At 38.3% G+C, this 13,207-nt stretch overlaps 1 protein-coding gene across 6 annotated transcripts in view; it reads right to left on the bottom strand.

Annotated features, from left to right (window-relative positions):
• Positions 1-13,207, bottom strand: part of STIM2 (stromal interaction molecule 2) — a 176,565-nt gene that overhangs the window by 29,419 nt on the left and 133,939 nt on the right. For 4 of the 6 annotated variants that reach the window (XM_002709383.6, XM_008274823.5, XM_070068117.2 and 1 more), the window contains exons 4-5: positions 4,799-4,910; positions 1,232-1,347 (exon numbers count right to left, since the gene is read on the bottom strand). In XM_002709383.6, the coding sequence (XP_002709429.4) occupies positions 1,232-1,347; positions 4,799-4,910 (228 nt within the window). Of the gene's footprint in view, positions 1-1,231; positions 1,348-4,798; positions 4,911-5,292; positions 6,223-13,207 lie in introns of those variants that run through there. The other 2 variants (XM_089327031.1, XM_089327032.1) reach the window with 1 other exon arrangement.

The raw sequence follows: 13,207 nt of genomic DNA, 5'->3' as shown, positions 1-13,207 counted from the left end.
AGCTTCCTCCGGCTTGTGATTTCCACCAATTCTCACAAAGGGGATCCAGCTGCTTGACCAGCTGCTCACTGCCGGAGCCAAATGAGAGCCACCAGCAAAGTCATGGAATCCATTCAAACCCCTAATTTATAATGTATGGAAATCATTTTTCTTGTTTCATTTTGTTGGTCCTTTATGGCTTCTGAAAAATAAAGCATGATTTTTTCTAACATATGTAATTTTCAAATACTTTCAAATTTTTCTGAAATTTGAAAATAAATGAAATAAATGTATACTTTCTCTGTGGGGGAGAAAAGTTTTCCTGTCAAAGGAAGGATAGACAAAGTTTACTTTCTTACAATTATGATATCACACTATTCAAATAACATTCCCACTTTGGGCACCTTCCAGTCTTGCTAGTTTATAAAGCTTAAAGTAAGTCTTTGCTTTTGTCTATGTATCTTTAAAAATAAAAAAAAATAAAAAAAAAAACCTTTCTTTGGGAATTAATGAAATCATTAAGATCTATTACTTTGAGGCTAGCATTATGGCACAGCAGGTAAAGCCACCACCTGGGATGCCAGCATCCCATATGGGCACCAGTTTGTGTCCTGGCTGCTCCACTTGTGATCCAGATCCCTGCTAATGGTCTGAGAAAAACAGCAGAAGATGGTCCACAAGCTTGGGCCCCTGCCACCCATGTAGAAGACCCAGAAGAAACTCCTGGTGCCTGGCTTTGGCCTGGCTCAGCCCTGGCCATTGTGGCAGTCTGGAGAGTGAACCAGCAGATCGAAGATCTCTCTCTTGCTCTGTATCTCTCCCTCTCTGTAATTCTCAAATAAATAAATAAGCCTTTAAAAACAAAAAAACAAAGATGTACTACTTCATATTGTTGGCATTTTTAGATTGCACTGTGTTTAAGGGATTCGTCGGCAACTATCCAGCTAAAATAGCATAAACGCTAAAATTGCTACAGAAATTCAAAGTTTTAAATATAGAAATTCTAAATTACAGCTGATCATTGTTTTAATGTTTACGATAATAACCAGCTTTGAAAATTCACACTCTGTGTTTCAATGACCAAAGATCCCATCCATAAATCTTTTAAAGATAGTATTACATTTCTTTCCTAGCTAATGGATTATTCTTAGGGATCTACTACGTTTAGACTCAACTTTTTTTTTCCTTAAATAAAACAGAGATCATTGGGTTATTCTTTTATACCACGTTCTTGGTGAGAGAGAATACTAACGTGTAAGAGGTCCGAACAAAACCACATCCAGTGCCTTGAGTTGCAGCTTTTGTCTGTGACTCCGGTCACTGATTTTCAATTGGGAGATCATAAATGAAGGCTCATGTACTGCTATCCTGTTGATTTAAAACACACACACACACACACACACACATTAAATACAAATATTGGTAATACAAAATTTAAATATCTGAGCAACAAACTTAATATTTTACATATCAGTGATGATCACTGTAACAGCTCATCCATGTGTGATTTAGTGCTTTATTATGCTTCAAAACCCTTTTAATTCAAACTTAACTACAAGAAAGATTCTTATAAATTGATAACTGCTATATTGATGAGTTTTGTTTTTAAAGGTTACTTTCTGCTGTAACTTACTATAATTTAGAAATTTATAAAGTGGAAAATTAATGAGTATTTTATAATCATTAATTATCAGCGTACCTCTAGCTTTTTACTATCATTTGACACCAAAAAATGGTAAAATTGTAAGTAACTTACTTAATATCAAAGGCAGACTTTAAAAAAAATAGTTCTCAATTTAGATCATGTTGCTTTTCTTTTAAAGCATCTGTAAATTACACCTTTACATTACAATGTTTAAATGGTTTAGAAACTGAATAAGGTGTACTGAAATCCCAAGTGGGAACTAAGAAGCCCCCCAGGTTGGGTGGGTGGGTAAGTAGAGGAGTACTGAATTGGTTTATTAGTAATGAAAACCATATGTAGGGGGTTAAAAGTCACAAGTTAAATAAGAAAAAAAAAATCACTTTGTTTGGGACTGCAAATCCAAGCAACTCAGTACTCAATTGTGACTTCTTAACAACTAAGTATGACCTATCAAGACACAGAGTCTAATTATATAATTAATAACAATAACAATAGAAACAAGCATTACTATATGCTGGGTCCTGTGCCGATGGCTAAATTCATACTCAAGAAAACCCTGTAATATATATATATTATCTCCACTTTACAGGATACTTGTGAGAAGTTCAGTAACTTGCCCAAAGTCAGATAATTAATAAGAGGCAGGCAGGGATCCAGACCCAAATATTTTTTATTTCAAAGACAACTCTAAACCACAACATTTTATCTGGGAAGGTACAGTACCTTTGAGTAGGGAAAAATGAGAACTCCTACGGAGCCTCTGTGAAACTTTAAAGGAAAAACCCTAAATTTCCCTTTACAAAATACCTCCCTTCACCTTCTCCACAGCTGTCTTCCCTCCACACCTGCCTGACACCTTTAACACAAAACTTACCAACTTTTCAAGGTTAAAACTAAGTGTTACCTCTGCACTTCCAAAGCCTAACATGGTACTTGACAAAAACAAAAGCTGTGATCAATGTTTCAACAATAGCTGAATAAATGCATGGGTGGATGTACAAATGAATCAATACCAACACGACCAGTAGACTAAATTTAAAAAAGATAATGAGGGGCCAGTGCTGTGGCATAGCAGGTAAAGCCACTGCCTGCAGTGCTGCTGGTTCAAGTCCTGGATGCTCCACTTCCCATCTGGTTCTCTGCTATGGCCTGGGAAAGCAGTAGAAGATGGCCCTAGTGCTTGAGCCCCTGCACCCATGTGGGAGACCCAGAGGAAGCTCCTGGCTCCTGGCTCCAGATCTGCGCAACTCTGGCCATTGTGGCCACCTAGGGAGTGAATCAGCGGGTGGAAGATTGATCTCTCTCTCTCTCTCTGCCTCTGCCTCTCTGTAGCTCTATCTTTCAAATAAATAAATATGTCTTTCTTTTAAGAAGGAAGGGAGGGAAGGAGGGAGGGAGGGAGACAATGAGATGTAATGAAAATTAAACTGTGATATGAAAATTTATGCAAGTATGAGTCCAGAGATGGAAGTGAATCCTCTCAAGTGTATAAGGATGTCAGGGAAGACACATGTCTGAAATGAATAAGGCCGCATGTGTCAAGTGTTTGAGTATGTGCTGTGGCAATAAAAATTACAAAAGATAGTAAAAGGCTTACAATAACTATCATAGAAAACATAATCCTGTTGTACTTTTGGTTAACTACAGCAGATGTAAAAGTGTTTTAATGTCACAGAAAAGAAACATTATACAGAATGAAAAATCCCTTACTGGAAATGTTGAAAGCAAAGATGTTTCAGGTTTTTTTGCATTTTTGAATATTTGCATATATATATAATGAGATATCTAGACACAAAATTCATTTTGTATTTCTATACACATAGCCTAAAGGTATTTTTATACAATAATTTTAGTACACCTGCATTTTCACTGTAATCTATCACATGACATCAGAAATACAAAAGTTTCTACTTCTGGCATCAGGCTTAGGAAGCATTTTAAATTTCAGATTTTTCTGAGTAGGGATGGACAATTTACAACAGGATTGTTGTAGTAAGCCAATTATGTGGAATGTGTAATACATTTTCCTATATATTCTTATGATCTGGTATCTACTGATAATCTATAAAAAGCTCTGTAAGTTTCACAGTAATGATCGTTACCTGACATTGCTCCTTTAAACTGACTTGTCTAATTGTCATTACCCTAGAAGCAGGGCTTTCTCTTCTACTCAAGAAGACTCCAAAGGGCTCACCTGAAAACTGAACTTCTACATCTTTAATTTTTCTGTGTAAGAGGCTGTTCAGTATTTTAAAAATTAATCTGACAAGTGTAGAAAGTTATCTCCCCAGTTCTTTAGCACTGAAAATTTGGGGCTGCTCTGATAACCTTCACTTACCCAAAAGAAAAAAAGACTATCATATTTACTGACCAAACATGTCAGTTAGCCTTTTTAATTTCCCACTGTTGTTATATAAGGAAACTTCCCAAAAGACAACAAAATAAAAACAGGGGGTTCTCACATCCAGGATAACACATATATACTGGAAACCCCTAATCCCATTTTATTGCTCTGGCCTATTTTGTTTAATTCAAATTATATTTTATTTATTTTTGTCTTTCTAAGTAAAATAAAGACTGTCTTGGCAAACTTGTCTCTCTCTCAGTTATTTTTAGTCTGCGAAATGGGGATGGTACTATATTACATTTTAATCAAGAGACTTAAATGAAATAATATAAAGTACTTCCATGTAACATGCATTTAAAAATGTTGCTGTTTATTAAATTTCAATTTTAATTGAGGTATAATTTATGGCAACTATGATGAAGTTGTTATTGCTGTCATTTAAAAAAATTGATTAAGAAAGATCTTGGCATCAATCCATTCAAATATGTGTCTTCATGAAAATTCATCAGCATCAAATAAATAAGTTTTTCTTAGATCTGCCAGGTGCTCAGAGGTTGACCTTTGACGTTATCTGGAAATGATCTAGTTGACCCATCTTCTAATTCTCTAATTCTACTCTCCTTGGGAATAAAGTTTTTAAAATGGCCTGATTATTTTGACAAGAAAAAACAATTAAACTTGAAAACACATACTTTTAAAAGATGAGAATGAATATATTCATAAAATTTCCTTTGGGCCCTCAACATGGATTGAGCGCTGAAAAATTACATCTAGTATATTAAGTTTATCTGTGAGCAGAAAAATATACTTGAATAATAAAGACCCACCTGGGAAGCGTTGTTCCTTTGACATTATTGTCTCTGAAATTCTTCTCATACTGGGGCAGTTCAACAAATTCTATCAACCACTGAAGTGTATCCTCAAGGGTCCAATTATGAACTGCAAGAGGTACAAGAGGAGGGCATATTTTCAACACACCTGCTCTCTGAGTTTTTGCATATTTATATATATGTACACACATATATATGCATGTGTGCATATATCTATATCTATATATAATAACTTCAGAGAAAACAAAAGTGTCAGACTGCATTTTCAACTCAGTGTTATCAACAGTACTAAAATAGTACACAGTATTCTATGAGAAGCTAAAAACAATGAAAGACATCTTATGACCTTTAAAGCTTTATAGTCTGAAGCAGAAGAGGCAGATCAAAGTAATTGGAACAAATATTGGCAGGATTTGATTTTAAAATAAGCTCTATACAAAGACTGTGCAGGATGAAATACTCCATCATCTCCCTGGCTGTGGAACACTTACCAGATATATAGCTCTTCGCTCTATCCATGGAACACTCTAATACACCTTCTGAGTATCAGGTTCCATTCTAGGCACCGGGTGGAAGGCACTGAACGAGACAGACACTCCTTGCCCTTGCAGAACTTAAATTCCTTTGGGATCAAGATGGGGCGACTTACAACAGAAGGAAGAAGAGGAAGGAAATTTCAGATAGTGACGGGTTGTTAAGGAAGAAAGGAAAGATGTCAGGGTAAGCTTCTCTGAGGAGTTGACATCTGAACTGAGACCAAAAAACTGCAAGGTGCCATATTGTGAAGATCTGGGAGAAAAATCCTCCAATAAGAGGGGAAAGCTACTGCGAAAGAGAGATAACCAGAAAGTCTAAGAGGGGACAGGTCATGAGAGGCTTCCACAAACTCTGGCTATCTCCCCACTTCAGTGACAAGGAGGGGAATAAAATAATCTGTCTTTAAAACATCATTCTAGGGCTGGCTGTGGCACAGCGGGTAAAGCCGCCGCCTGCAGTACCGGCATCCCATATGGGTGCCCATTCGAGTCCCAGCTGCTCCACTTCTGATTCAGCTCTCTGCTATGGCCTGGGAAAGCAGAAGATGGCCCAAGTCCTAGGGCCCCTGCATCCGCATGGGAGACCCAGAAGAAACTCCTGGCTTCGGATCGGCGCAACTCCAGCTGTTGCAACCGATTGGGGAGTGAACCAGCAGGTAGAAGACTTACTTTCTCTCTCTCTCTCTCTTTCTCTCTCTCTCTCTCTCTGCCTCTCCTTCTTTCTCTGTGTAACTCTTTCAAATAAATAATTTTTTTAAATCATTCTTTGATATGGAGAATGCACTATACAGGGTAAGACTGGAAACAGGGACAAAGGAAACCATTCCTTTCCTAACTGTCCAGGCAAAAGAGGTTATAGAAAGAAGTGCAAAAAAAAAAAAAAAAGTGCATAGGGACTTAGACTCTGGTGGGAAGAGAGAAGACAGTGACAATCAGTCACATGCAGGATATATTCTGGGGATAAGGCTGATAAGATAAGCTGATAAAACGGACAGGGGTTGGTAGCTAGTGGAAAGCCGAAAGCACTAAGAGTGGTGTCATTAACTGAAGTAGGAAAGGATATGGAGAGGAATAGATTTGGGGCGGCAAGTAAGGGCAGGTGATGGCAACCAAGAGCCAGCTTTAGACATGTTATGATTGAAGCATGTGTTAAACACCTAAGTATAGACAATACAGTAGCAGCCAGACGCACAGCCTGAAGCTCAGGGACAGAGATATTAATGGGGAGTCATCAGCATTGAGATGATCTTTAGGCAGAATGAGATCACTCTGAAGAGTGACTATAGCTATTAATAGACTTGAGGAGCTAGGATCTACATTATGAACAAAATCAGATCTAACATCTCTTCTGTTAGCTATTCTGAATTAAGTGCTTAAATGCATTTTCTTCTTCAAATTAAAAAAAAAAACACTAGAGTTGTTTACATGATTATCCACATATTGGAGATTAAAAACTGAGAAATTAATGGGATTAGGGGAGTAAGTGGGAATGAAGTTGAACTCAGTGAAATTAATTACACAACCTGACTCTACATTACTCTAAGAGCAAGAATACTAAATAACAGTGAAGATATAAACAAGCCGTTAAAATACTAGAAGCAATTCAGAGGTTTCTGTGTGTAGAATATGAAGGGCAAAGGCAAGCTTATCCAAAAGAAAGAATGCAAGTATGTTTTAAAAACAAAGAGTTCTATGTTATCTGCATTTAATTGGAGGATCTGGGAAAACAAAGTGCTTATCAATCATACAGGAGGTCAAGCCGAGAAAAGCAAACAAGCAACAAAAGCAGATCTGGGAATCCACAGAAAATCATGAATTCATCTGGCAAGCAAAGCTAGGGTCTCAGTAATGTCCTTTAGAGAAAAAGCCTAAGTTAAGTCAAAAACAATTTTAAAGAAACAATTAATTTTGCTTAAAAACTATGTGTGGTAATTGACGATTTTATATGAAGACAAAGTTTTCCCGGATCTTTTAATGTTCTCTCCTTCATGTGTTCCTGCCACAAAGCCTGGATACAGCCTGCGGCTGCTGTGTCCATTTGGCCAAACAACTGAGGACATCAGCCAAAAGTTCAAGCCCTCGGTGCTTTCCACTGAATTTAATGCATTCAAAGTAGCCCTTTTCCTCTTGGGTTTCTTCCTATTCAGGATGAACTGCATGGAGAACGGCCCCAGCTTGGCTGCCAAGAAACCCACAGCGCAGCTGCACCTCCCACACCCACACAGAAACCACGCCAAGAAAACAGGATGAGATTCCCTGCCATTCCCCTGACTGCTTAACAGTAACAGCCCCCAATCCAAACACTCTGGTACATCAGAGCAGGACCTCAATCCCAATGACACGGTAGAGAAAGGAAAACTCAAGTGAAAAAGAATACATACTTAAACTGCTCATATCCTCGGATTACTCTACCTAGCAAATAAAAAATGCTAGTGGTTCTGCAGTAGCTTTCTTCACAATGAATCTTTAAAACAACAGTTTCACACAGAACCCATGGTTTACTTTGTAGGAGGTTCACTTTTCCTTTTGCTGTCTGGTTTCTTTGGTGAAGCCAAGTAAATACCTTCACTTCTCATGATCAGCACTTGCGTTTTAAATTACTTTTCTCTGCTCCAAATATTCTGTCTTCAATTCTTAGGACAGATGACACTCTCTCCTTCCTAGGGACCTTGTACCCGCTTTCCTCGAATGAAATCTTTATTCTCTATCCTTTTGCCTGATCTTTACTATTTATTTTATTACACCTCCACGTCTCGGCTAACACTTTAATTCTACAGGGAGACTTTCCAAACATTGTTATATGACCAGAAATCACACTGCGCTTTTTATGTTTAGCATTTAAACAGCTGTTTACCTGTGTGATTATTCTTTCAACATCTGTTTACCTCACTAAGGTATACTGTCTTGCTCACTACTCTGTCCCCAGCAGTATGGTACACAGAAGGAATCAACCACAGTGTCTGCTTCCTTGTTGGATACTGCTGAATAAATGAAGAACATGTTTAAAATTGATAAGCATTGTTGAAATCTATTTTTCACTTCTTTATAAGGGGAATAAAATAAACAAATCAGGATTCTTCTAAATCACAAATCCTTGATTAAAAGAGTCACTCATTTAAAAGCTATCTGGTTCCTTATCACCCACCTGTCCTATGTCTTTTACAAGAGCTCTTGCTAAGCAACACTTCTACCAGAGGGCAGGCAGAGAAGGACATGGTATTCTTTTAAAACACAGAGCTACAGAAATGCCACTTCCTACCTTGTTAAATTATTCTTCCTGCTCGAGGTGGGTCAGTGGTACAGGCTGATGTCTCACAGTGATTTTTAACAATTTATTCCAAGACCAATGAAGAACTCTGGACTGGAAAGAAACCTGATTATATTCCTAAGTGTGCCACTGATTCGTGGTGACAACATAGCTATGGCTCAGCTTCTTCCCATACGTACAAAATAATGCCACTGAGCTAGACAATCTTTAAAATTCATTCAAATTCTGTTTCTAAGATTATTATAAAGCAACAGAGCTAATTGTGTGCAGAAAGCTAAGCTGCCTCTTGCAATGTAGGCATTCCATACTGGAGTGACAGCATCCTGGCCACTCCACTTCTGATCCAGCTCCCTGGCTATGTGCTTGGGAAGGCAGTGGAAGATGGCCCAAGTGCTTGTATTCCTGCTACCCATGTGGGAAACCCAGACGGAGTTCCTGGTTCCTGGTTTTGGCCCAGCCCAGCAGGACCCAGCTGTCATGGCCATTTGGGGAGTGAACCAGTGGATGGAAGATCCCTGTTTCTCCCTCTCTCACTACCACTCTGCTTTTCAAATGAATATACAGCTAAACAAAAACAAAAACAAAACAAAGCTAACGAAATGGTTAGCCAAGAATGGTGAGTTATAGAAAAAACTAAGAACTTTCACAACAGTAATAAAAATTGTTGCTAACATTTAGTATTCATTAAATATCTGGAGTTTGGAAATGTTATTTCAAATAATCACTGCAACCATCTTTTAATGTAGGCACTTTTATCATCGTGTTGAACCTAAAAATTTAAGAAGGATAAGTTCTTAATTTGGTATAACAGATAAGTAAGTGATCAAACCAGGTTTCAGATCAAGCAGGTTTCCAGAGCTGTTGACCACCCTGCAATGGTGCTGCCTCTCTGAGTAAAGGAGTGACCCTGACAGTCAGGTGAGGTGCCTGGGGGAGATGGTTTGTGGTCACACTTGCTGCCACACATGCAGCTTTTGACAGCTCCACACTCTCTTTGTCCCAGCCACCCGGCAGCTTTGCAGGCTCTGCAACTCAGATCAGGAATTCTCCTTCATGAAGTTGTCCCTGTGCACCCATTTCCAGATGTCAGTGGCTCTTCTTTGGGCTCCCTGGCCACCTGGACATATACGTGCCATAGGATTTATCACACACTACAGTGGAAGTGTGCGTGCATTCCTTCCTCCAGATGAAGAACTCCTAGAGGGCAGGACTTCATTTTTACCTGACTCATAGTGACTGTTAATACCAAAACACCACGTTCATTTGACACGGGGCTTTACATTTTACTATACACTTTCACATACATTCTCTTTTAACTCCCATAACCACTCTGAAAGATGGCTAGGCTGGAGTGTTTCATTACATGGTCACACACATCTAAAAACCAAGAGAGCTATAGTTTCAACTCCAATCTTCTGGCTCCAAGTCCTCTGACAACGTCGTTGGCTCCTAATTTAGAACAGCTCACCAACACTAAAAACTTGAAACATTTTCTTTTAGAAATAAATGTTCCATATAGTACTGATAATAATACAAGAGTCAAACATTCTTATATATGAGCAACCTAACAAAGGCAACTGCATTAATGGACTCAGGATTCTGCTAAGAACCTCCAGTACCCAAGGCCCGGAGGTTGCAAGAGGAAAGCTCCATGCAGCTACGTCAGTTCTTCATCATGGAGGTGACTGCTACAGCGTGAAGGGGGCCATGCAACCTGAAAGAAAAGACGTCACAGAGTCACAGGACTCCAAACTGGAGCAGGGCTTAGAAGCCAAGGTGAGGGCCGGGAGAGCAGGGACAAGATGGTGAGAAGCAGCAGAACCCCTGAAGATGCAGGGATGTGGCGCTGTAGGGTGTGGGGGAACACACATTCATGTATTTTCAGAGCAACAACCGCAAGATGAGGATTCTCCTTCTCACTGCCCCGCCCCCTTGCTGCTAACAGGGCCATTTTCTGTAATTGGGAATGAAGTTTCTGATTCTTCACTGGTTTCCCTTTTATCCCTTGCTGCAGTCTGTCCCACCACCAGATAACTATTTTGGATGAGCACCAGAAAAAGATGAAAGTTGGGACCAAGCAGAAAAGGCTTTGTGACAGCAGTGGGGTCTTGGTAATGGGACCACACAGACACAGGACGGGCTGGAAATAGGTATCAACAGAGAAGTAAGCAAGCTGGCGTTCCTGTGGCCACCCAGCTGAAGCAGCCTTCTGAAAGAGCCCTGGAAGTCATGTGTAGGTACAGTCTCAGCTGTACAACTAGATTACAAATGCAGATGAAGCACTCCAGCGGAAAGCAATCTCTCCCTTCCTAGAATTTCTGTAGTCGTTACTATTTCTATCAAATGGCACATCCTTATTTTGTAACTATTTACGTCTTATATTCCTACTTTACTGTAAACTTCCATGATACAAGGACTATCAGACCAGGTATAAAATTACTATTTAAAGTGTTAACTGAATGTCTAACTAATTTGTTCTTCCTTTAGAATGGGTTTCATTTTGTTTTCAAGACTCTATATGCTATTCCATGGTTGTGTGAAGACAAACAATACTATTTTTATGGTAGCTAATTTCAAAGCAGTACTGGAGAATCCTTGGCCCCAAACAAGAGCACAGAGCCATATAATATAATAGAGGCACCAATCTAGAGCTGTGTGGTTGACAGCAGCAGATGAGAATTTGTGTGCTACAAATCCATTCCCTGTCTTAAGCAAACCTCACATAGACCAGTCTGAAAAATAAAGGATTAAAATATATGAATTTACTTGTTCCTTTCATCTATAAGGTGCAATCTTATAAAACTAATGCTCCCAGAACATGCAGTCATAACCTTGTATTGTTACAGGCTGTAAATATCTCAGTGAAGTACCACTAAACAGATTTCCATGTTACACTTAATACATGTACATGCTAGGATAAACATCTTAAAGATGACTTGTGAAATCATTTAAACATGGTGGAAAGAAACAAATTTCTAATTATAAAGCATTTTTATGCATGTATAGTCATGTTAGTAGCAGTAACATTTTTTGAGTATTTGGCTATTTCCATCAACTGCTCTAAATCCTTTATGACACTATCTCACAAAATTCTCTCAACCACCCTATGAAGTGGGTCTTAGAAGTAGTAGAATCCTTGGTTTACAAATCAGGAAGCTTGGACACAGAGAGTTTAACACCCAAGTCTAAACACCAAGTAAGCAGAGGAAATGGTTTTCAGAACTGGATCTTCTTAATTCAAAGTCCTAACTCCTAACCACTCTGCACTTTCTCCTCCTGCACTCAGAGAAAACTTCAACACACAGCCAAATCCACCATTGGCTATGGCAAATTTTGAATATAACAGACAATCACATTACACTTACTCTCCATTTCATTTTTTAGCACCTCTCCAATCATTTTTTATAAACTGCTATATCCTAAACTTATAATACAAAATTTCCTGTAATGTCACTCATTAATGTTAAGAAAGCAAATGGCAAAACAGTTTCTTTTAGCAAATGAATGCATTTCAGAGAAATTAGTTTCTGATACCATGAGAAAGAAGTACAGTACAGTTAGAAACACACTCACTATATTCCATTAAAGCATGAGAGCGTCTTTATAAATATCAAAAGGTTTGATAAGAGGTTTGGAGAAAAGGAAAACATATTATTAACACTAACTATATTTAAAGTTGGTCATAAGAATGTCTATAGAAAGAAGTTCTGTATTTCGCGGCTTCTCTTAAAAACAAAGCTAAAAATATATACTCTGAAAAAAGTTTTAAGTATTAACATGTTTTTGTAAAATGTTATATTATGAAACAATGCAGTTGTACATTCATGTCCACCACTTTTAAATTCAAGTTCAACTAAGAATTTCAAGTTGCAAAAACCTCAGAAATTCTCTTTACACTGACAGACAACTTATCACAGGAAAATGCAATTAACCTAAAAGTTCACTATAGGAGGGCTATGATAAGGAAAATAAATTAAATGTAATATAAACATGAAAGAGAATAACTTTTTTAAATGTAGAAGCTGAAGAAGTTTAAGCCCTTCCATATTTCATCTTAACTCCATTGGTGCTACGGGTTTCATGGTGTCATTTCTAAGTGGGACTTCGGGTGATCAGCTGCTCAGCATAGTCAAGACAGGCTTATCTTTAGAACAGAGCCAGAATGTGAGCTTGGGCTCCTCATTTGCAAGCTGGTCAGTGGAGCATGTCTTTGTACCCTGGAGGAATTCCTGCCACAGGCTATATTTGGACACCTAAAGCCACACCCTCAACTTGGGAAGTTCAGATATTACACTCTTGCATCAAGCAACAATCACATGTAATTTTTAGAGTCACTAGGCAAACGCTGGTAACTGAATACTCAGAATTTAAGAATTACCAAGGTGTTCTCCTCCCAATTCCTATTACAAATGGCAATCTTATTAGCATTCTAACCACATGTATTTTCAGCACCTAGGCCCACAAAGATGGTGAGAGATAATAAAGACACATCTTAAAACAGTAGAAATTGGAGAAATGCTGTGTCCCAAAATCTTACAACCATTGAGAGGATTAACAGGCAAAATGCATGTGGATATAATTATTACAAATGTAAATTAACAT

The sequence above is a fragment of the Oryctolagus cuniculus genome, chromosome 2 (assembly GCF_051225735.1).
Source record: "Oryctolagus cuniculus isolate XC-2025 breed Fujian yellow rabbit chromosome 2, ASM5122573v1, whole genome shotgun sequence".
NCBI classification, from domain to species: domain Eukaryota; kingdom Metazoa; phylum Chordata; class Mammalia; order Lagomorpha; family Leporidae; genus Oryctolagus; species Oryctolagus cuniculus.
The sequence above is the reverse complement of the archived record's forward strand: the minus strand, read 5'-3'. Positions and strand labels throughout refer to the sequence as shown.